Source organism: Boleophthalmus pectinirostris, unplaced genomic scaffold, assembly GCF_026225935.1.
Source record: "Boleophthalmus pectinirostris isolate CB_2022bp ecotype Guang Dong unplaced genomic scaffold, ASM2622593v1 HiC_scaffold_21, whole genome shotgun sequence".
Lineage (NCBI taxonomy): Eukaryota > Metazoa > Chordata > Actinopteri > Gobiiformes > Gobiidae > Boleophthalmus > Boleophthalmus pectinirostris.
Window position 1 is genome coordinate 20,177,841 of NW_026571175.1, and position 23,121 is coordinate 20,200,961.

The 23,121-nt window shown below is 38.2% G+C and overlaps 1 protein-coding gene across 1 annotated transcript in view; it reads right to left on the reverse strand.

Moving 5' to 3' along the window:
• Nucleotides 1-23,121, reverse strand: part of jarid2b (jumonji, AT rich interactive domain 2b) — a 114,205-nt gene that overhangs the window by 29,626 nt on the left and 61,458 nt on the right. Inside the window, exon 3 of the mRNA XM_020932560.2 lies at nucleotides 13,746-13,869. Within this exon, the coding sequence (XP_020788219.2) occupies nucleotides 13,746-13,869 (124 nt within the window). The remainder of the gene's footprint in view (nucleotides 1-13,745; nucleotides 13,870-23,121) is intronic.

Below are 23,121 nucleotides of genomic sequence, written 5' to 3' on the forward strand. Positions count from 1 at the left end.
TGTCACCGCATGACTTCAAATCAATCAATCTTTATTTTTTTTAGATACAATCAGAATTACAGTCAAACTTGAAGTAACTCATCAAGGATAATTTGACTTTTCAGCTTAGTGCCCTTTAAAATTATATTAGGAAGAAATTTGAAAGAAGAACTCAGCCTAAATATGTAGAATGTGCGCGTCAAACATGTGTGAATGAAACAAAACAACTGCAGGTATGTTTTTGATGAGGAAAAAACATTATAACACAGATCAAAAAGTAGCATAATATAGGCCCTTTAAATGGACTTGTGAGACAAACCTTTTCTTTGGCTAATTTGTAATGGAAATTTTATTTTCAAATCCAGTTTCCACCATTTATATACCAAGGACAGAAGTGTTATTTGAATGAGTATGTTCACAAAGCAGTTTCAGTACATTAAATGCATTTCTGCCCAGGTGGCAGTGAATAAAGCTGAATGGCTAATGGGGGAGATGAGGTGACAAATATAAAAGGAAGTATGGGCCTATAGAGCAGGTATAAAAGAGACGACTGCATAATACCACTTCCTGTCTCAGTATTGAACACATTAGGTACTCTGAGATTGTCCTGTCATTTGTTAACCCATTACCCAGAGTCAAAGAGAAATAACCAGAAAAAATATTATATGTTGTTTCAACTCAGCATGCATATTTAATTCACTGCAGTTATATAACGATGCCACAGCCTTCAAATCACTATTACATTGAGGTTTATGTCAATATTGTAGGTAGGTGTGTTTATTAAAAGGTCCTATATTATACAAAATTGACTCTTAGCTTCAAACCATGTTATAATGTTATTTCTGCATTAAAAACATATCCAGACTTGTGTTTTCTTTCTTTCACACATGTTTAAGTAATCCCGTTTTACTGGGCTGTCTACATCTCTAAAGCTCAAAATGCTCTGTTCCACCTCATGATGTCATGAAACAATAGTTTTGAAGTTAACATCTACCTTTAACATTTAGTTCAGTAGAGATTAGGGGCATGCAGAAATATTGATATATCGTGTAGTTTAATGTGATGATACAGTATCATTATCGTGGGCTGCTGTATCGATATATTGCCAAGAGTTTTTCTTTTTGGTAGATTTGACAAAATTATTTTGTTATAGCGCTACAGTTTTGTTTCTTGTTCAGAGGAAGGAAACTTGTTTATGCAAAGCATTTCACATTTTCACTATTTTAATTATTCAAATAGGTGTGTTTCATATTAACTTGGCTCAAGGTGTGGTTTAATTTAAGACTTTAGTATCAAAGCCATGATTTAGAAATGATTTTTTATTGAACGTATCAAATAAATTTTGAAAAATATCGTATCAAATCAAAAGCTCATTGCATCGATATATGTATCATATCGTGGCCTATGTATCGAGGCATGTATCGTATCGGCAAGTTCTTAATAATACCCAGCCCTAGTAGAGATTGGGCCCAAATCATCCAAATGAATCTAATGAAGGCATGTGGACTTTAAAAACACAATAAAGCACTTCCTGTTTTACCACATGACATCACAAAGTGGAACAGAGTATTTTCAGGTTGGGAGAAGAACTCAGCCTAAATATGCAGGATTTCAGTGTGAATGAAACAAAACAACTCTGGGTATGTTTGTGACGAGGAAAGAACATTATGAGATATATCAGAAAATAGTGTCGTAATATAGGCCGTTTAATAACCAAGGAGATATGGGCCTTATTTAGTAACAGAAACCACGGTTTTAAAAGCAGATGTCAAGGCAAAATTTACAGCTGTGACACTTTTTGAGAGCTCTAGAAAATTGTGCCATGAAAAAACAATCACAGAAACACTTGTCAAGCAAATGTAACTGCTTTCTTTTGAAATTAGGCATTGTCCCAAAGGATTTGCAAATGTGCCAACTCTAGGTCGCACTGTTTTATATAGAACAGATGAGAGAGAAAAAAAAAAAAAAAAAAAAAGAGGACATACTGGCAACGATAACACAATTAGTTAAAAAAAAAAAAAAAAGCAATCTATAACTACATAGCCAGAAATGTATTTGCCGTTCAAAACTCGATTAAAATTAAGAGGTGAAAATGTGGTCAAAATAATATTAATCAAATCACAGTACAAGGAGTTTGCCTGGGTAATGGAGGCCGCATGACTACTGTGGTACAGTTTCTATTTTTATGGTCTTAAAAACAGAACTGGTTCATTTTAAATAATTTGCAGAAGTTGCAAAAATCCAAATAAATTACTGTAGTAAGTTAAGAAGTGCATTTTACATTTTTAACTTTCAGAGGAATTTCTTATCATGCCACTGCTAATAATATTATAATTAGCATGCTAACAGTGTTACTGGATGATAAAAACACTTGGATTACTAGGTTCAGACAACACACAGCAGTCTCACTTTGATCCTAAGACCTACTTTTACAAGACTGGTGCACTTTTTATTTTATTACATGGTAAAAAAAAAAAAAAAAATGCTACAGCCTCTTTCATACGCTGTACACAGTCTGAAGAAGCAGGAGGTCACAGTATGGGAACAGTTTTTAGTGACTAGACAGTTTTGTGTAAGTGCCACAGTACTAAGACCTGAGTGGTAACCTGAGCCTAATTTAGCCCTGTGCGTGAAAGCCTGGGTACTTCATGTTCCCAGGCGTGATGAGCTATACAATACTTATTGGTCTGGAGCCATGTTGCCAGCAAAGTGGAGCTTATGGCTTTTAAAATTAGACCCACTGCCCTGATGGAAGAACAGAGGATGAGAAAGAGAGAAAGAGAGGGGAAATGGTGATCCAAAGTGCGGGCAGAAAAAGTGGTAGATTACAGCAGGATGTCCTCATTCATCCTTTTCTAATCCACCTTTCATCCAAGTCTTCCTCTCCCCCCCCGCACCGCTCGGGCTTCAAAGGCTGTTCTAATGTCTAATATTACACATGCCACGGCGGCCGCTCCACGATTGATTATCTGCAAGTGAGAGATTCTGGTGTGTCTATCAACCAGTGAAAAGGGGACAGAATGGGAAAAAAAATAAAATATGGTGCATGGTTCTATATATGAACGTGTGTATATTAACAAAATACATAGCCGCCTTGTCAGACTGTAGTCAAAGCACCATGACACAGCCGATTGTAGCTAGTCTCTTCAAACTGAATTTCTGGTGTTACTTCCATCAGTATTCCGTCTCTTCTACTCCTTCACAGTTTCCATGGGAACTGCTGGAATGACAGGATTTTTCCATGTGGTCATCTTGATTTGAGTTGTAAAGGTAAAAAGTGGGTATTGGTCGTGTCTAAGCATGCCAAGAATGATTAGGTTAATAGAGAATAGTGATTTTTCAGCTCGCAATATAATCATACGAGATAAAAATGAAAAACGCAGCTAAATTAATTAAATCCAATCTAAACAATCTATAATGGTATGATGACAACGTTGTGTTAGCCCCATATAGACATACAAGTGCTTAATATATGCAGTAGAAAATGCCTGCTGTGCCAATTAGGAAGAAGAGAGAGTGTGCGCTCCTTATTTATTAAACAAAATATCCACTTCAGCATATTTTGAGGCTTTATTAAAACCATGCAAGAATTTGAGTGTACAGGGACAGGGAAGTAAACAATGTATGAATAATGGATTGTTATGAGAAATAGATACATTACAGGGATTTTCATAATTTTACATCTTTCCTGTCTGAAGTCTTTACCCTGCTGTAAGTCGATCAATGCTGGAAAAACCTGTTGGGGAGTTGTAATGAAGAAGTCTGTAGTCACTATTTGAAAACTAGTTGAGACAAGCCGAGGGAGTAGCTCAGGTCAAGTGTAGATCGAGTCTCTTGTAGATGGTCACTGGATTTACACCACTGACCTATGAAGGCAGCCGCTGTGTGTTTGGTTTCAGATCTTTGCTGTACCACAGTAATCGGATATTTGGACTCGTCTGGTAGGTGCAACTTGAGCTTCTGAGTCAGTGAGTTGATTTGTTAGAGGCTCTGAATCCTCACACTCTTAATATAGTGAATACATACAGACTGATTGCCTAACTACAGCAGATTATTTAAATAAAAAATAAAAAAAGAGATGGTGAAAAAATACTGGTAAAAGCTTCAAATATAGTGATTTTGATAAAGATAAAAACAAATTTTAGCTATTTTTATTTGTATTTGTATATTTGTGTTTGCTCGAACTCTGAAGTTAAAATAAAAAATAAACCCTCAGCAGATTCTCAGTAGAATACTTTTCTTTTCAGCCCTGTGTAAAAATGTAGCGGAGTAGAAAGGACAGATATCTGCTCTCAAATGTAATGAAGTAAAAGTAAAATGTATCCACTTTAAAATGTGATTAAGTACAGATACCTACATTTTTACTTAAGTACAGTACTTGACTACTACTTGGAATGTAACAAAGTACAACATAACACTGAATAGCATCTTCTGATTCAACTACTTTCATATTAGCATCACAATACTCAAGCCTTTTCATGTATCCTAATCAACTTGTAACTCCCAACACTGATTTCATCATCAGTTGCATTATCAACATTGAAATCTTTAATAAAAAGCACTTCAAGTAATTTTTGACACAAAATAACAGCAATTAATGTCAATCTTACGAGATACCTTTCTAAAAATTCAGACATAAATAAAAACATTCCAAGCCTAATTTATATTGTTGCTGCCATTATGTTTGGCAATACATCTTAAATGAATTGGGTTAACTCTTCTAAAGTGCTTCTTTCCAAAGGTGAGATAGTGTCTGGCATCAGGCTGAGCTCATGTCAGGCTGCGTGTTCCCTCCCACAGTAAAGGTTATTGTGCGAGTCGACCGGCGCTGATCCGGAGTCAGTTCCTACGGGCCTGGATTAATTGGCTCCAGATGGCAACACGATCTGGATGAGAGCATACCTAGTCGCAGCTGGCTCATTGTGCGTCTACCCCGATTGTGTATGTAAAGGATGACACCAAACCATGCACTGAAGAGGAAATGAAAAACATATCTAAAAACATGTCCATACCAAAGTTTAAAGATGCATGTAGCTTTAGGTTGAGGGGCCATCACCTGCTTATTTCTATGGATATGTCATTACTCTGTCTGGAATGTGCCACAGTATGACATTAAACAGCTCTACCTTACATGTATTCAATTACAGGTGGTTTTATAGCTCAAAAATACCTAGAAAAATAGGTATTCAGACTGAGCAGGTTTTCATCTCCACAAATCTGATCTGTATCCTGTAGTGTCTAGTTTGGTCTCCATGAAGATAGAAAAGTTTAATACCAAACTGTGAAACATTCCAGACAAAGCATTTGACTGACCCTCCACCAGAAAAGTAACACAATGCACCTTTAATTCAACAGTCTGTTTAGATTTATCAAGCGAGTCTGGCAGTCAGTCCATCACCTGATAATTTCGTTTATTTGTTCTACATCTCAGTTAAAAGCTTTTTGGAGTTGACAAAATGTAATGTTGAAAACAAAGAATTAGCTTGTAATAGATACCACATGTTGAGTCAACGCGGCTAAACGCTCCCACTCAACACATGCTAATAAAAATGCTAACAAACAGCTGGCTCGATATTCCAATTGTTTAGCTCCAGCGAGGTTAAAAGTTCGGAAAAGCGAAAGCACTTTGAATAATGTTTTCGTAAATGTCGTGTGTACAAACATTTTAGGACAAGAGGTCGCCAGGTGCGCTCTTTGCTATCAGTTCAGGCTAAGTGAACGCTTGGCCTACTCAAATGTGTTTATTGCTTTTCTGTCTCTGGACATTACGGAGAGGGATGCCACTGACCCCCTGTGACCCCTTTACAAACAGCCCCAGTACGGACCCGTGCGTACTAAAGTGAATACAATCAGTGCGCGCGCCTATCCCATTTTCCAGGACATTTCCAACAAGGCGTCCATTTATTACAAACTATACCGGAGCTAGCCCTGCTTACTGTTGACATAATGATGAATGAATACTAAGTGGGATTCAGGGACTTGCTAATGTTTTATATATATCCCAAGTGACAGCTTTATGCCACTACTATTCGCAATATATTTATTTCAGATAAAAGATACCGCAAGAACTATGTGCATATTTAAATTTAACCTTGGTTTATTCTCTCAACCTTTCTCCCTTTTTCCTGAATGAAGCGTTGAGAGGAGAGACGATGGCCAGATAGGCAGATGTGTGGAGAAAAGACATCTTGACAATAGATAAAACCAGGCGGCATCTCTGAATATATAAATTCTATATTAGGTCACAAGGAAGTCCGCCATTGTAGCCTTTGTCACCTCATAAATGCTAACACTGCATATGGATTTCCACAAAATACAGGACCAAATATACAGAGCAGATCTATTGAACTTTCCATTGCGCTATTTCTCCCTCTTGGCCAATGAGAAATGATAAAAGACGGCAGTTAAGCCAAGGTTTTGTTAGCAGTCAAGGTCCACTGCTCGGGGCTATTTGTCTCCCTCCCCCATTCCGTTTTAACAACACGCACTAAGTCAAATCCTGCGACCTTTGACCTTGCTGACCACAGTGAGGTCGGGTCAATAAACATAAGAGATTGTGTGGCCAGCAGTAGGGCAATCACAGCAAGTAATTAATGAACAGGGGGGAGCGTGGAGTAACTTGAATAGATGAAAAATAGGAGGAGGAAATGAAGGAGACAAGAGTTTGACTTAATGAATTGGGAAGACCAGTCCCACAACAAGAATGTTTTTGCAATCTATGAGTTTTAGAGTGGTGAAAAAAATTGCACTGTTGCCATAGCAATTAATAATTCAAAAGAAGTAATACTGTATATGTATATGCGTTGAATGGCGAAAAGTACTGAAAATGGCACTTTTAAACACAGACACCTGAAACACTTTAAGTAATGGTATTTCAATTACATATTCAAGATCTTATGTTATGTAAAATGGCTTTAAACTATGTTATAATGTTACCTCCTCAAAAACATACTTGGAGCTGTGTTTAGTTTCATTCACACAGGTTTGAGTAACCCTTTATTATTAGTCTGTCAACATCTCCAAAGATAAAAATCTTGTGTTCCACCTTGTAAAGTCCTGCCACAGTTATGACGGAGTTTTTTTTAGTTCAGGCAAAGATTGGAAAATCTAGAATTAAAATTATCCAAATAATTCTAGTAACGGTGTATGGAGTTTAAAAACACAGTGGAGCACTTCCTGTATTACCACATGACACAACCAGATAGAACAGAGTGTTTTCTGTTCAAGAACTCTAAAGCCTAAATATGTAGGATTTGTGTGTTAAATGTGTGTGAATGAAACAAAACAACTCCAGGTATGTTTGTGATGAAGAACCATATTATGACTGAGATCAAAAAATGGCATTATATGGGCCCTTTAAATGACTAGACTCATGGTGAGACCAGAAAGAGGGTCTACTACATAAAAGTATTTAAAGTACATCAAAAAGATTTGAAATACATGTGTACACACAAGCTCATCTTGTTAAAAGTGCCAATTCTTTTCAGTGGTCAATCTGTCACCAGCCTGTTTCCAATTTGTCTGAGATTCTGGAGCTGAGATGACAAAGCTGACCTATGTCCTGGGTCAGTGCATTGTACACTGCCACAATGGAGATGCACTTTCTAGGCAATCTTTGACAATGCTTTTATAGAACAGCGAGAGTCATCATCATCATATGTCTTTTGTGCCTTTGGCTTTTATTACAGCAGATACAATGGTTTCATCTTCACTTAAATAATTCTAGACTTTCTCACAAGTGGGGCATATCATCTTACAAAAAAAAGGGCTTTCACATTTAAAAAGAGCCTCGCAAACATAATCCCTCTAAGCATTCAGATTTTGTCGTATTATGGGGTTAGTAGCATAGTTCAAACCAGGGCAGTCGTAATATTTAATCTGAGCAACGATCGCTGGGCCTTCACTTGTGTTTGGCACCGATTCTGAGAGAAAGAATGTGCCCTGAGTTCGACTGAGTGACACTGAACGGTTCATGGTTTTTAACATGGGGTTTTAGAGAAGGTAGTGACAATGAGAGGAGAGGCTTCAGGAGATTTGGGTGACAGACATGTTGACATACTGGGCGAGGCGTTGACAGAAAGACACAAGAAGAAAAATAAACATGACTAGGAGGTATTGTGCACTAGAATCTTTACATAATGTGTATTCAGGAAGCATGCAGGTTTAGAGCAGGCCTTCTCAGCGAGGAGGTGAAGAGGGTCACAAGGGCACATAAAGTTTACTTGATTGTATTCATTAAAGTGAGGATTTGAGAATACTATTCACAGTAGCAGCCAAAAATCTGGAGACACTGTCTGACCAGTTTTTTTTTAATTATTATTGTTTTTATTTTTTACCAAATTTTTACTACTTTCTACTTTTGTATACATACAGACACACATGAACTATATGAAGTAAGATGCATGGAAGGAAAAAAACGAAATATATTATTATTATTATTATTATTATTATTATTATTATCAAATAAAAAAAAAATACTACATGATTCAGCATATATTGCTTCATATATTTAATGTCTTGTACGTATACAACTGTGGAAAAAATTAATACTGTTTTATTTATTTATTTTAAATGAATGATGGCATGTCCAGACTTTACTGTATCTTGGGTCCTACACATATGACAAAGAATGAAATACTCAAGATGAACTTTTTACCCTGTCAGTAAAACATGTTGGTTACCAACTTTAAAACAAAAAGGAGGATCAAGATGTGCATGCCAAAATGAAAGCCTAATAAAGGACACCATTTGCCAGTTGTCTCTGTGGTTTTGCAATAGCCCCTGGTGCATGTTTGACTAGCACATGTGACTCTACACTGTTAGCAGCACAACTAGCTGCTGTACTAGACTTGGCTGTTGAACAATACCATTCACAGTAAAATCAATAGGCACATTATGGCCCTCCATTAGCACATGGTGCGAGTGTGTGCAAGCAGGTCTACCCACATGCATGTAATCCCCCCGAAATGGAAATGGTGATTATGCATTACTGACAAGAGTCATTGGTTACGCTAGGCAAGACAAGCGTGTGTCTGTGTGAGCGTGTGTGCACTTGGCATTCATTAAGTCAAAAACAAAACATGGCGCAGCAGCTGAGTGTGTGTGACTGTGTGTGTGTGTGTGAGAGTGAGTACACAGAGCCAAGAGAGGGTTTGGGAAAGAAAGGAGCTGAGTGCAAAGGGACCCACAAATAAATCAAGAAGAAGAAATGAAGTTTGTTTAAGGGCCACTTCGCTCTTGATCTGTGCCTTTTGCAGAGTTTTAATTCACTCCACGTTTGAAGCACTACAGGCTGAGTCAAAGCAGGGAACTCTCTGAATCAGACAATTAGAGTAGAGCAGCATGTCTCCTGGTGCCACACTGCGTAGTCATTCCACCAGCTTTATGTAATCGTCAGATGGAGAGGTATATACAGGATGACAAGGTGATTACACATGTTAATAATATTTGGACGACAAAACCACACGGCTGGTTTGTTTATACAAAGTCACCGCAAAAAAAGACTGAGACTAAAAGGGAACAGTTTCTATGGGCCTACTCTACACTGAATCACATTTAGCATTTGGTCGTGTCATACTTAAGTGCAATGTGTGAGAAGAACACTATATTTAGAGTAGATTTAGCTGGGGATATTCTTATGCATTATAAAGCATTTAAGAGCAGTCAATGTGGCAGCTCTAGATGAAACATGGCCATACAGACAGGATAAGACATGCCAAGTAATAATCAGAAGAGATTGCATGACTTATAAATAATAAAGGCTAAAGTCATCAAAAACTGGTATTTGGGTAAAAAAAAAAAAAGGATCAAGTATGAATGCTACTTTTAAAAACTTGACTACTAGTACACCTTGTATAGGCCATATATTAAAAGGTTTAGTTATAATTGCCTAGTTACCTCCTCAAAAATACCTGGAGTTGTGCTTTGTTTCATTCATTTCATATCTCCAAAGCTCAAAATGCTCTGTTCCACCTTGTGATGTCATGAAGTGATAATTTTTAAGTTAACAGCCACCTATTATCTTTAGTTCAAAAGAGATGGGCAATTCCATCCATAGATCCATTTTCTTCCGTTTATCTGAGGCCAGGCTGCGGAGGCAGCAGATGGGCAATTCCAGGTCTAAAATTATCCAAATAATTCTAGTAAAGGTGTATAGAGTTTAAAAACACAGCGGAGCACTTCCTGTATTACCACATGACATCACAAGGTGGAACCGAGTATTTTCTGATTGAGAGAAGGACTCAGCCTAAATAGGATTTGTGTGTTAAACAAGTGCGAAAGAATAAAATCACAAAAACATGGATCAGAAAGCACTTCACAAAATGTAAATGTAAAATGTAAAACGTAGTGATAGAATTCAATTATACTAAAGTCTTAAAACTTGTCAATAGCATTAAAAATGACCAAACTGCAGAAAACCCCGTCTGTTTTCTCTCCCTGAAAAAGAGTGGAGTCTGTTCTGTGGATGTGGGTCAGTAAACCATGGCAGCAGAGATGAGAGCGCTTTGTGTTGAGAGCTTTGGCAAAAAGCAGTTCAGAGAGAGAGAGGAAATATGGTCACCTCAGTGGGATAGGCCTACAATGAGCTGGCATGTTGGTGTGGTTATGATGCCAGTCTAGAGCATGGGAAGGCAAACACAGAGCTGATCTCAAAGACTTCTAACAGGGCAGAGCTTTAAGCCAAAAAATCATTTGCACCTGTCCTTCTGTCTTGGACTTTTCCTCTTTATATTTGCCATCATCTGAATGTTTTTGGGCTCTAAAATTCCCACTTCCTGATGCCAGCGATGTGGACTCTCCCCTTTTTTGAAATGCCAGATAAAAATCCATTGGCGTAGTCTCAATTGGTCTAGTTTTGGGAGTAGTGATAGCTCTTGATGCCAGGGCAGAAAGAGTCAACCTTCATAGACAAGATTTTTAAAGAGGGCAAAAGCCAGTGCCAAGGCCTGCGCTGGCAAAGCCTTGTATTTCATTAGCATTAGATCAAGTCTCTCTTCAGTCCATCCTGCTGCTGTGTACCATGAGTGCGGAGATAGGAATGCTCTTTAGATCAACTACACTCAACTACAGGCCACAGCTACAGGATACAAGGAGTTCTTCAAATACATAGAATGCTTCTTTTCTATGAGTAAACAGCTCTAAGATACACAGTGAAATACAGACTAGATCTTGCTAAAGCAGTTCTTACACACTTAAGTCCAAATTCCTCCAATTTACTGGAGTTGTATAGTTCATTGGTTTTCCACTACCTTTTTCCACATCTTATCTTGTACTTTAACGGTCTGTATTAGACTATTTGTGATCTACGTTACATTTGTTTCCTCAAACATACAGAGTTGCATATTTAGGCTTAGTTCTTTACTCAAACTGAAATTACTCTGTTCCTCCTTACAGTTTCATTAAGTGGTAATACAGGAAGTGCTCTACTGTGTTTTTAAACTCCATAAAGCTTCATTAGCATAATTTTAGATCATTTTAGCACTTGATTTGCTTAACTTTGAAGTTACAGATATTGTTTTAGCCTCACGGAAACTGTTTCACTCCTGGTGCGCCAGAAACTTTTTACTGACTTTATTGAACTGTACTTAAAAAACAAAAGCAACAACTTAAAGACTATTTTAGAGTATTGAAGAATAAAGATGTTCAATTTAAGCCAAAAATAGAGCATTTTGAGCTTTGACGGTGCACAGAGCCTAATAATGCACGATGGTGAATGAAAAAAAAAACAACAACTCTGGGGAGGTAACAGCATTATAACACCGCTGAAAGCTCACAGGAGTCAGTTTTGAGTAAGGTAGGACGTTTAATAAAAGTAGTAGAGAAGTGGTAGTGGTCTTGCCGAGATTGGGGAGGTTACAGTATCAGATGACAGTTAGCGGGACAGAGGCAGGTGCCTGACACGGCGCTGAATGGAGCTGATCATTATGGAGGGACATCTGCTGCTGTCCGCCCCTCCCCACACCTCCCAATTTTAGGCCCCGCCCCCTGGCTCTTTACACTGCTGCTTTGATGCCCTGTCACTGTGCACGAGAGAGAGACAAAAACACAGGCGGCCATGCATGCACCCACGCTCACACACCTGCCACGTAGCTTCACGATGATAGGAGACTAAACATATAGGCATTGCACTGTAGCGATCCAAAGAAACAAGTCATTTTCATTTCTGCGTCTTCCAAATGGTGAAAAATTATACTTTCCAGCTTGCGATTTCAGACGTGTTTTCATACTGAATGCATTAGAGGTATTAGGATTTCCAAAGATGCTTTATTCCAGTTTACAAGAACAGTTGTCGACAAAAGAGCAGTGTTTTCTGTCTTAAGTGAGAAATCTCTGTTCAATAAATCCCCCTTTCACTGTGAATAAATATATTATGAAAAACAGCCTGCCTCAAATTAGCTAGCGCAAAACAGCTCTTCTGCAATAATAATTTTGCTCATTGAATGATTAAATTGAAAATACAAGGCAACATTACTTAAAATGGATAATTAGAAACATCCAAAACAGCGTTGGAGTTAAGAGATGAGACGGGAATCCAGTTAAATCCTTAAATAATGCAACTTGTATTTACAGTAATCACTTCAGAGGCATTAGAGTAGGTTGTAGACAGCTGCCTTGCACATCCAAATGTTTTTGTTTAGTTGTGACAATCAGCTGTGAAAACTGTGAAGCAGGAGAACTCACCCAGACCAGATAGTTACTACAAAATGCAGTAATTTGTTCCGTTTACCTAAAGAGTCCATATTACGCTATTTTATTATCTATGTTATAATATTGTTTCCGCATCAAAAACATGCCAGGAGTTGTATTTTGTTTCCTTCAAACATGTTTAACACACAAATCCTGAATATTTAGACTAAGAAACAGACTCAAACAGAAAACACTACCTTGTGATCTCGTGCAATTATACAGGAAGTGCTCCACTGTGTTTCTAAACTCCATACACCTTCACTAGAACCATTTGGATAATTTCAGTCCTGGGTAATGTGGTGGAAATTTTAGTATTGGGTGTTGTTCTTTCTGATGTGCATTTAAGAAGTGTTAAAAGCCACACTATTCTTTGTCTTATCCATTCTCTCACAGGAAGGCTCTAGATACCTTTGGGTTTTCCCATTTACATGTCTGATAGTTATGTCACATGTTAAGTGTTGATCATCTTCAGTTGTACTCAGATGCTGCTCTGGGCTGGACCGTTTGTTTCCTATGCAAAAGTAATAAACCAACCTAGGCAGTGTTATTGTATGTTTTGGCATTATTTTACAGTTAATTTCCACAACAGTAATTTCAGCCCTCTGCTGAACAAAAGGTACAAGGTAGCTGCTAACATGAAAACCATAAGAATTTTGAGCTTTAGAAATGTAGACTAATAATGAAGGATTATTCAAACATGTGTGAATGAAACAAAACACAACTTCAGGCATGTTTTTGATGAGGAAACAACATCATAACGTGGCTTAAAGTTCACAAGAGTCCATTCTGCATAATATAGGACCTTTAAAATGAATCACAACTCCATTATTATTAGATATGGCGAATACTAAGGTCAGGAATAAGCAATCTGGTTAGAAAAGAACAACACTCTACAATGCTCTAACTAACAAACCTGCTCTTACAATATATATAGCACAGTTTTTCCCATCATGCATTAAATTTACACAAAAGATTTGGATGCCCAGCCTTGCAAATTCACAACTATGCCCATTGGCAACAAAACCGTGACAAAAATGTAAAAAAATAATTTGTAAACTAGCCACAGTGCGAAGTCTCACCTCTTTTTAGCGGGACTGTCCTGATAGGCTCCACTCCCGTCCAACCCTTTTGAACGCAAACAGCCATCTTCTTTGTGGCTGCCCTTAGACACCGAGCCGTTCAGCTGCCCATTGGATAAAGAACCTGAAAGAGACAATTTCAAAGTGTTAAAATTTAGCAGTCTGGAATACTGATAGTCTGCCGCTGTGGTAAAAATACGTGAGAATGCTGTTAATTTAAGGTCAGGAGTGTGCTTTTTAAAAAGAATATTAAGTTTGAACTAAAAGCACACAGAAATAAAGTTTGTGGAAATTACGCACAACCAAAAAGTGAAGTGGTTATATCTGTAGTTGCAGTGTCGACAATTGTGCATGTATTAATAAATGGTCTAATCTTTATCTTCCTAAATTTTGTGCACTATGCAGCTTTTCTGGTGAAAGGCCTTCCACCCGCTTGTCTCCATGGTGAAGAATTGGCTCACTGCATTGGCTGAGATGTTCCACAGTATGGCTTTAAACATATCCAACAATATTGCACAGAGTAGGGTTTAGGGATTTAACAATAACTGAAATATCGTGATATTGTATCGTCAAAAGTCTTACAATTTACGGAATTACAAGTTCCTCTGCTTAAATGCATGGTGTTATAGTAGCAACAGCTTATAAACATAAGGAACTGTTTTTTTACTTGAATTCTTGGGATTTTCATGGAAATAATGCACACCAAAATCTTGTCAAGGTATTTTAAAAGGAGAAACGCGTCCTATCTACAATTATATCAGCTTATATATCGCAATAAACATCATATTGTGAGATGCATATCGTGATAATATCATACAGAGAGATTTGGATATCATTACATCCCTAGTAGGAAAGCATGTTTGTCAATGTAGCATTAAAAACACCTGTAATTAAATGAATAATATCTTCCATTACTGTTGTATAATATCTTTCGTTACTTAATTCAGTGTTAATAAAAAGTACTGTGATAAAAAATTAAGCAATAAAGAGATGATTGTAATTGCACATAACCATTATCACGTCATAGTATTTCAACACAGATAACCTGTTCTCCCATACTATTTATAGATGTGTACCTGATGCCCCCAGTTTAACTTGTTAAACGCAACTGGTGTTCTGAGCAGATAAATGTGATGTAAGCGCGCAGAAAGAAATAGTGCCCTGGGCGAAGAGAAAGTCAACAGATATTACTGGACTTGACGTTCTCAGCGAGCCTAACTGACAGCACCCTAATTAAATATTTAGCAAGCAACTCCTAGACAAACAAAATAAGCCCCCAGACACATCCGTAAATCAAAAGCAACAACGTGCCCCCAGAATTCAAATTAGGTCAAACGCGAGGCATGGAAGTCAATGGTAATTAAGGCAGACAACCAAATTAAATAGATATCACCGAGCCTGTGTTCCTCGCGGCTACTTCTGGCAATTCCAATGACAAGAGTGAATAAGCAAACTTTATTGAATGAGAGGGATTTGAAAGTGTCTAGTTCTTTTTTTGTAAGCAGATAAATGCATACTTAAGGGTGCAAAGATAAGATGTATGTTGGTTACTCAGCAATGCGGAAATCAAAACACTTGGCATGCAGGGTATAAATTATTCCATTTCTCTCAGTCTGACCCCTTTTGAAGAGCATCGCGGCCTGACTAATATCTGGTATGGCAGGTTGTTTAATTATACATGTTCATTCTAAACACATGGGAGCCACTGTGTTTTCAATTGGCACAGAGCTATTTATCCATAATATACTTTTATTACTTATTAGAAAGCCACAAGAAATTAGGCTGACTTTTTTACATCAGATGTCCTTTCTGTTCCAGGGTTTCAAGTTCATCCAGGCTTGGGACCAACATAATCGCGAATGCAATGATCTTGAGATGCACAGATCGGATTTTCTACACCAATACCAGTGTAGATATTTTGACTTTAAGCATCTGTTAATACCAGGTATAAACCAACACTGAAAATAAACTGAAAAAGAGACTGAACATAGAATTTATTTCCTTTAAACACAAACAGCATTTGGTGAAAAACTTTTTGAGATGTTTGGCCTAACACTGGCTTGTATATCATCTTTTTACACCAGTTTATAAACCAAAATTGGATATCGACTGAAGAATCAACATCTTGGAAGCCGATATCCGATCCACCAAAATTTTCAATGCCGGTGATGATATCAGATACCAGTATTGTATCGATGTGTCCCTACGATTCTTTTTGCACTAAAAATATGTATTTAACCACACAATTTGTTAACCGCTATTGCATTTTGTCACATGCCACAGTTGAGTTTATGGGCCAAATTGTGCAAAATAGTCAAATGTTTTTTTCCCACTGAAACCCGATCCAAAGTTAGTATGACAAAAAAAATATTGCAGCATGAAAAAGTACATTGCAAACTGCACTGAAACTCCAATAAATCATGTACTTTTTCTGTATCACTTTCCCACTGACTAATCATTACTGTCTTCTCAGCACGCCCAGCCAAATACCAGAAGACTGATGCTACAGACGGATGTGTCAGTCAGTCGCTCCACCAACGACAATACTAATAGCACCTGTCAGGCCAGAATAAATGAAGATAATAACGAGAGTGGAACTAAGGGTTAGGATAAGTGGAGACTTGAATGATACGCTCTTAGAAAAGAGGCTACTGCCGAACATGTCCGGGCACTGACTCGTGTGAGAAAAGATCAAAACACAGACAGGAGCAACTGATCAAATGACACAGAGGAGACAGGATGGAGGCGATGCAGCCACAGGTACAAGCAGCTAAAAACATGTCATTTAGAAAAGTGTCAAACTGTGCTCTGGAATTTATGGCAGCAATGAATAAAGAAAGGTGGAACAAATGAGCAAGAAGTAAAGGTAGTTAATCCTCTTTCTGTTGACTCACAATCTATGCAACTCAAATCCCAAAGAATCCTTATTATTTACATAAATTTTTTGGTTAATCTCAAAGTATGGTGCCTCTTTTTTATAAGATTTGACTATACCTTAATTAGTCTTAATTCATACGAACAAAGCTTGGGGATTAGGTTAGAGTACAACTATAGTTACTAACTCTGAATCATGTATAAATTAGGAAGTGTTTTAAAGGTGCACTATGTGACTTTTCTGGTACAAGTCCAGCACCTGGTTGTATTCACGGAGATATGCTAGGGTGATTGCTTTCCCTGGAATTTACCACAGTATAGTTATTATTTAATTATAGGCATTTTTTGTGATAAAACAATACTTTGACAAACTGTACCTGTAAATTAGTATGTTGCTTGCCTCAATAGAAATAGATAAGTTAAATATCATACTCTGAAAAATTCCAGGCAAAGCAACAACATCTTGGTAATGGACCCATGGAGTATTTACACAGTAGTCTTTATTCACATTGTAATGATCAGTTTCAGGCCTTTTATGATCTTTTCTGCAAATGTCATAAAAAAGTCCCAAATGTACTAGTTTTGCAGTGACTTCAAGTGAGCCCCGGTGGAGGAGCACATGGGCAGCGCATGGACACGTGCTAGAGCCTTATCACAATCGGGGCAGGTCGGTACCTGAGTGTGGAGGTACACTCATCCAGCACACATTACTGCGGTCACACAGTTAACAGCAAAGGCCTATGAGTAAGGCTCGAGCACTGCTGGCAACACTTTATGTTAGCTTTGTGAGATCCCCACAGTCTATAGGCTGCAGTGAATCACCACGCTACAATGTCCCGCTTTGCACGAAACTCCTTTATTTAATAACTTTACTCAGCTGCATTGATGGCTGTCACACTTTGAAGTTTTACCGCCCACGTCAGCTGGGATTTGCATAAAATGAATGACAGCAGAGAAAGAATTTCACAATAAGGTTTTGTAGCTCAAAAATTCATTGAACATCTTGAGTTTAGATTAGGCATCACAAGGCATCTTTTGCACAAGGCATCTTTACCATTGCAAAATAAGACCAGATCTTTGCAGCAACAAGACATATCACTAATTTATTGGAATTTAGATTTTAACTTACCATTTCAAAAAAACTCTAGTATTTTGTATGAAACTTGCCATCTATGTAATTTAGCAGTTCTAAGCAGTTTAGCAGTTTTAAGTCTTCTCTCAAATGTTAATGCACCTTGATTTGTTTGAAATGTGAACTTTAAACAGAATCCCATAATACAAATATTTCAAAATCTAATCCTTCAGCATTACTTTTTGTTTGTATATTTTTGTTCATTTGATCCAACTTTCTTTTACATTTCTAACAGCTATGTCCAAGTCTTGCAGTCTGGAGAACTCAGAAATCCATATCCTCTCGCCGACAAGGAGCGGCTTCGTTGTTAAAAAGGGAACAATTACCCAACGAAAGACAAACACACGACCTGATATTTTGAAAGGTGATTTACAGCGGAGCAAACACGCAGCAGCTCATTATGTTTAATTGTGCTCAGAAATTGACTGACGCGTGATGTCCCCCAAGAACTCCAACAAACAGGCCAAATTACACCCACTGCTCCCCCTCCCGCACAACACTCACTGCCTGCCTCTGTGCATTCCCCCGTCCTCCCAAGACTTGTCTGACATATGCTGGTTGCACATGAGCGACCATATGAGGGGCAGCGCCGGGAATCATGGGAAAGCAGACGGCCGGGGATGGGCGGGTGTGCGGCGTGACAGAAAACGATCTAGGGACCCGGAAAACCTCCAGGAACTGCATCCACGACAAGAGGGTACTATGGCATTGCTCAGTCCCACCCAATAGTGGCTTCTACTGGGGATTCTAATCAGATTTATGCGTGCTTAACTAACCTCATCGCCTCTCTGTGTTCACCCCGGACTCTCGGAGGAGCGGGGGGGCGGGCGAACAAAGGTACATAGCGGAACACGGCGTATGAGTGGGCTGAGAGGGGCCTATTAGCGAAAGGCGTGGTGATAAGTGAACTATAGAGGAGTAGATTCAGGCCTTCAGGAAGACAGTCGCCCTGAGCCCTGCCAGCGCTTATAGGAGCTGATTGGACGACGCCAAACACCACTTTTCGCTTTAGCGCAGAGGAAAGGAAGTGAGGGAGCGAGGGAGAGAGGGAGCAGAGCTAAAAAGGATTACGACATAGGGACGACATCATTCTAATATCAGTAATCAAAGCACAACACTAACCAGATGGTAGACAAAAGCTCTATAGTGTAAATAAATGTGTCTGGAGCCAGTCTCTTGGAGTTAGCCCACATAAGGATGACAACTTTAACTGGTGGGGTGTGTTAGTGTGGTTAGCATTTTCTGGATTCTCTCATGATTCTTTCATGAGCAAAGGCATGAACAGATGAGTGTGAGAGTGAATGGCTGCATAGACTCATCAGTTATTGTCCAGTGTTAATGTCATACCGTGGAACATTGCAAGAACAGCTGTCACATCTTCATAAAGTTGACAAACTAGAGTACTCACCAGAGAAATCACACAGTGCACCTATAAAGGGCCCATATTACACTATTGTACTATGTTATAATGTTCTTTCATCATCAAAAACATACCTGGAGTTTTGTTTTGTTTCATTCACACATGTTTAACACACAAACCCAGCATATTTAGGCTGAGTTCTTCTCCCAAAATGAAAACACTTCCACCTTGTGATGTCATGTTGTAATTCACAAAGTGCTACACGATGTGTTTAAACTCCATACCCCTTCCCTAGAATCAATGGGATTATTTCAGCCAAAGAATCTATGCTCAACTAAAGATAAAAGCTAGATGCCAACTTAAAAACTACCGCTTCATGATATCACAAGTTGGAACAAAGCATTTTGAGTTTAGGATTACTTAACCATGTGTGAATGATGCAAAACACAATTCCAAGTATGTTTTTGATGAGGTAACAACATTCTAACATGACTTAAAGCTCACAAGAGTCAGTTTTGCATAATACAGGACCTTTACAATAACCACTGATGGCACAAAATCTCTACATATTACAAAAATCTCTACGCTATTACAGATCAAAATTTCTTAGTATCAACCAAACTTCACTCTGTTTTCCCTTAAAAATCTCATAAACAAGATGAAACAAAATGAAAAAATGATGTGGTTGGCAATTTGTGGAATAGTTTCGTGTATCGGACAAGCTTGCCAAGACTGCCTCCCTGTTTGGGGTTTTCATAACACAAGCCCTTGATCCTCTGTCTGCATGCAACTAAACCAGAGTAGTGTTATTAAAAGGATACGTGCTTTAGGAAATCCCACTGACGTCCTTTCCCTCAAAATGCTCACTTGGTACCAAAAGTATACCGAATCTAAACGCTGTGTGACTCTTACCACAGACCAGAACAAAAGCATACAACAATGTGCAGTTCAGAAACATGGCATCTGCTTTGTGTGATCCAAGGCCATAAATCTACACCATCAAAGGGAACAACACCACATTTTTATTGTAATGGCTGTGCTGCTGTGAAAAGGGGAGCGCACAAGGACAGGCAAAATAGATGCAATTTCCCCTTTGGATGGTACAATAGCTTTTCTCCTTTTATCTCTTCCTATGGGCATTTCCTTGGATCTCTGAACATGGCCAAATAACCTTTAAGCTTAAAGGTTCTATATTATGCAAAACTGACTCGTGTGAGCTTTTAGTTGAGCTATAACGTTGTTACCTTCTCAAAAACATACTTGGAGTTGTGCTTTGTTTCATTCACACATTTGGATAAGCCTTTTTTTTATTTGTCTGTCTACAAATCTCAAAATGCTATGTTCAACCTTGTGTCATGTAGTGGTAGCTTTCAAGTTTCCAGCTACCTTTTACCTTTTGTTCAGTGGAGATTAGAAATTCCAGGGCTGAAATTATCCGATAGGGATGTAGCGAAATCCAAATCTCTCGGTACGATATTTATTGCGATATTTTGGAGAGGCTAATTAAATTGGAGATGGAACACTTTTTTGCTTTTAAAATATGTTGAAAATAATGTTGGTGTGAATTATTACTGTCATAATCCCAAGAATTCAAGTAAAAACACATTTCATCATGTTGTCTGCATTGAAATGAATCATGGGATATGTAGTTCCCTATGCTTATTAGCTGTTGCTACCATAAAACAAGGCATTCAAGCTGAGAAACTTGTGATTTGATATATTGTGACATCCCACGATATTATTGTGAGACTTATGACAATACAATATCAAGATATTTCAGTTATTGGTACATCCCTCTTATCCAAATGATTCTAGTGATGACATCACAAGGTAGGGGAGAGAAGAGAAGTTTTCCTTTTGAGAAGAATGCAGCCTAAAAATGTAGCATGTGTGTGTTTAAAAACTGTGAATGAAACAAAACAAAACTTCAGCCAAGTTTTTGATGAGGAAACACCATTATAACATAACATAGATCAGAAATTAGCGTAATATGGGCCCTTTAAGTATTCTTCTAATGCACAAGATTAGATAACTAGTAGGAATAGTTGGTATATCACAAAGATTGACAAAGCCCCTTGGGATGAAGTGCGGAAAGTCTTTAAGCAACAACTTTCTGAAACTGATTACAAACACTAAACAAGATGATGTCATTTTTTGGCATAGTCATTTCAAACTATAAATTAAATACCTCTGAACTACTCCAACACAATTAGAAAATAGAGTACCTAATCATGTGACAAAGGAGGCACTAAAAGAGGTACATTTGAAAATAACATGAATCCCTCTCCAGAGCCTCATTCTAGTTTTCTGGCAAAGGGCCAGCTCCTCCATCAGCAGCTCTCCTGAAATAAAAAAGTGTTGCAGTGAGGTGTAGGTTACAGTAAGATTTAAACTGGATTTAGACAGTGAACATAAGAGTTGTATTTAAAGGTGTGACTCTTCTGTTCTGGTAGAGGGTTCGAGGCATTGTTTCCATCTCAGATTTAAAAGTTTTAACTCAAATATTCATCAGTATGGCATTAACTTTATCTATATGGAGACAAGCAGGTACATAGAGAGGCAAACTGCATACAGAGACATAGATTCATTCAGGAGAAGTAATGTAAAGCAATGACATCTTTATGAAAAAAAAGCCCAACCAGAAAAGTTGCATAGTTGCACCTAAGTAGAAGTTAGAGTAAAACTGTCCTTGTGAGAGGTACCTGCTGTGTACATATTTGTTTAATTGTTGACTGTGATAAACTAGAGTCACATTTATCGCAAGATATCAATTGAAAGCAGTGTTTTTCTCCACTGGACATCGTTCTATCAGCTGTTTCTATGTCAAAACCCGAATCGTACCCAATTTCTGATGATTGGACGGAACCACATATAGAAACAGGAAACGAAGGAGCAGAAAAGACGACAGGCTGAAAGGTGACAGCCAGGAAGGACAAAGGAGGAAGATGAAGACAGAGATGGATAGATAGGGCAGAAGAGAGAGAGAGAGCAAGCGCGAGAGAGAGAGAGAGAGAGAGAGAGAGAGAGAGGCGATTCTGGTGGCAGTACAACATAATGGAAAAGCACATGAGAAAGAGTCCTATTGATGTGTAATGAAAACCCGCATCAGAGAGAGAGATGGAGAGAGGACAAGCAGAAAGGACGGAGGAAAAAAATAACAGAAAAAAGAAAGACTGAGTAGAGGAGCAGTTATAGCAATGGACCTAATATCATTTGTTTAATAATGCAAGGAGCGAGAGAGCAGGAAGTGCAGAGATGGGCAGATGCCAGGGCCCATGTTAAAGCGGCAGAAGAGAGATGGCATGATTGTGGGTTATGGTTGATAGGAGCCCACACACACACACACAAACACACACAGAAGCATTCATAGACTCACAGACACACATACACACACAACATCGACAGAACCGCAATGCCGAGAGAGAGATGATGGGATGCAAACGCTGATTTTATGAGGCCATAGCAAAAATGTTACTGTGACCTGTCTCTATCGCACTAGCCATTAAGTATTAGTACCGTGTATTGGCAATAGAGCCATTTGGTGGATAATTACAGCTAAATGAGTTCAAATTGCTATAAAAGTCGACAATGAATGTACAAGGGGAATTGCGTTTATAGCGAGGTGAAAGCAGGAAATGCCCAGTGACCGAGGACAAGACCAGACCAATAAAGTGTGGGGGTTAACCTATATATAAATTTACAATAGACGAGGGCAGCACAAGGCGCCAGGTAATGGAGAAGTTAAATAAAAAGGTAAAGATCTATTATTTTAAACACTAAGCAGTTATCTCCATAGTTTAATATTTGACCCGTGGTCTTAAACAAGCTTAATAAAAATTGGTAATACAAATGAAATTATACTATATACAAAAATAGAGTATTTTTGAGCACTTGAGGCAATATGTGACATTTATTCTCAAAAACTTGTATTAAATTAAATTATTCAAATACGGATGACTTCGTCTCCACCATCATCTCAGTATAAATCTAATGGAAACTGAACCAAAGAA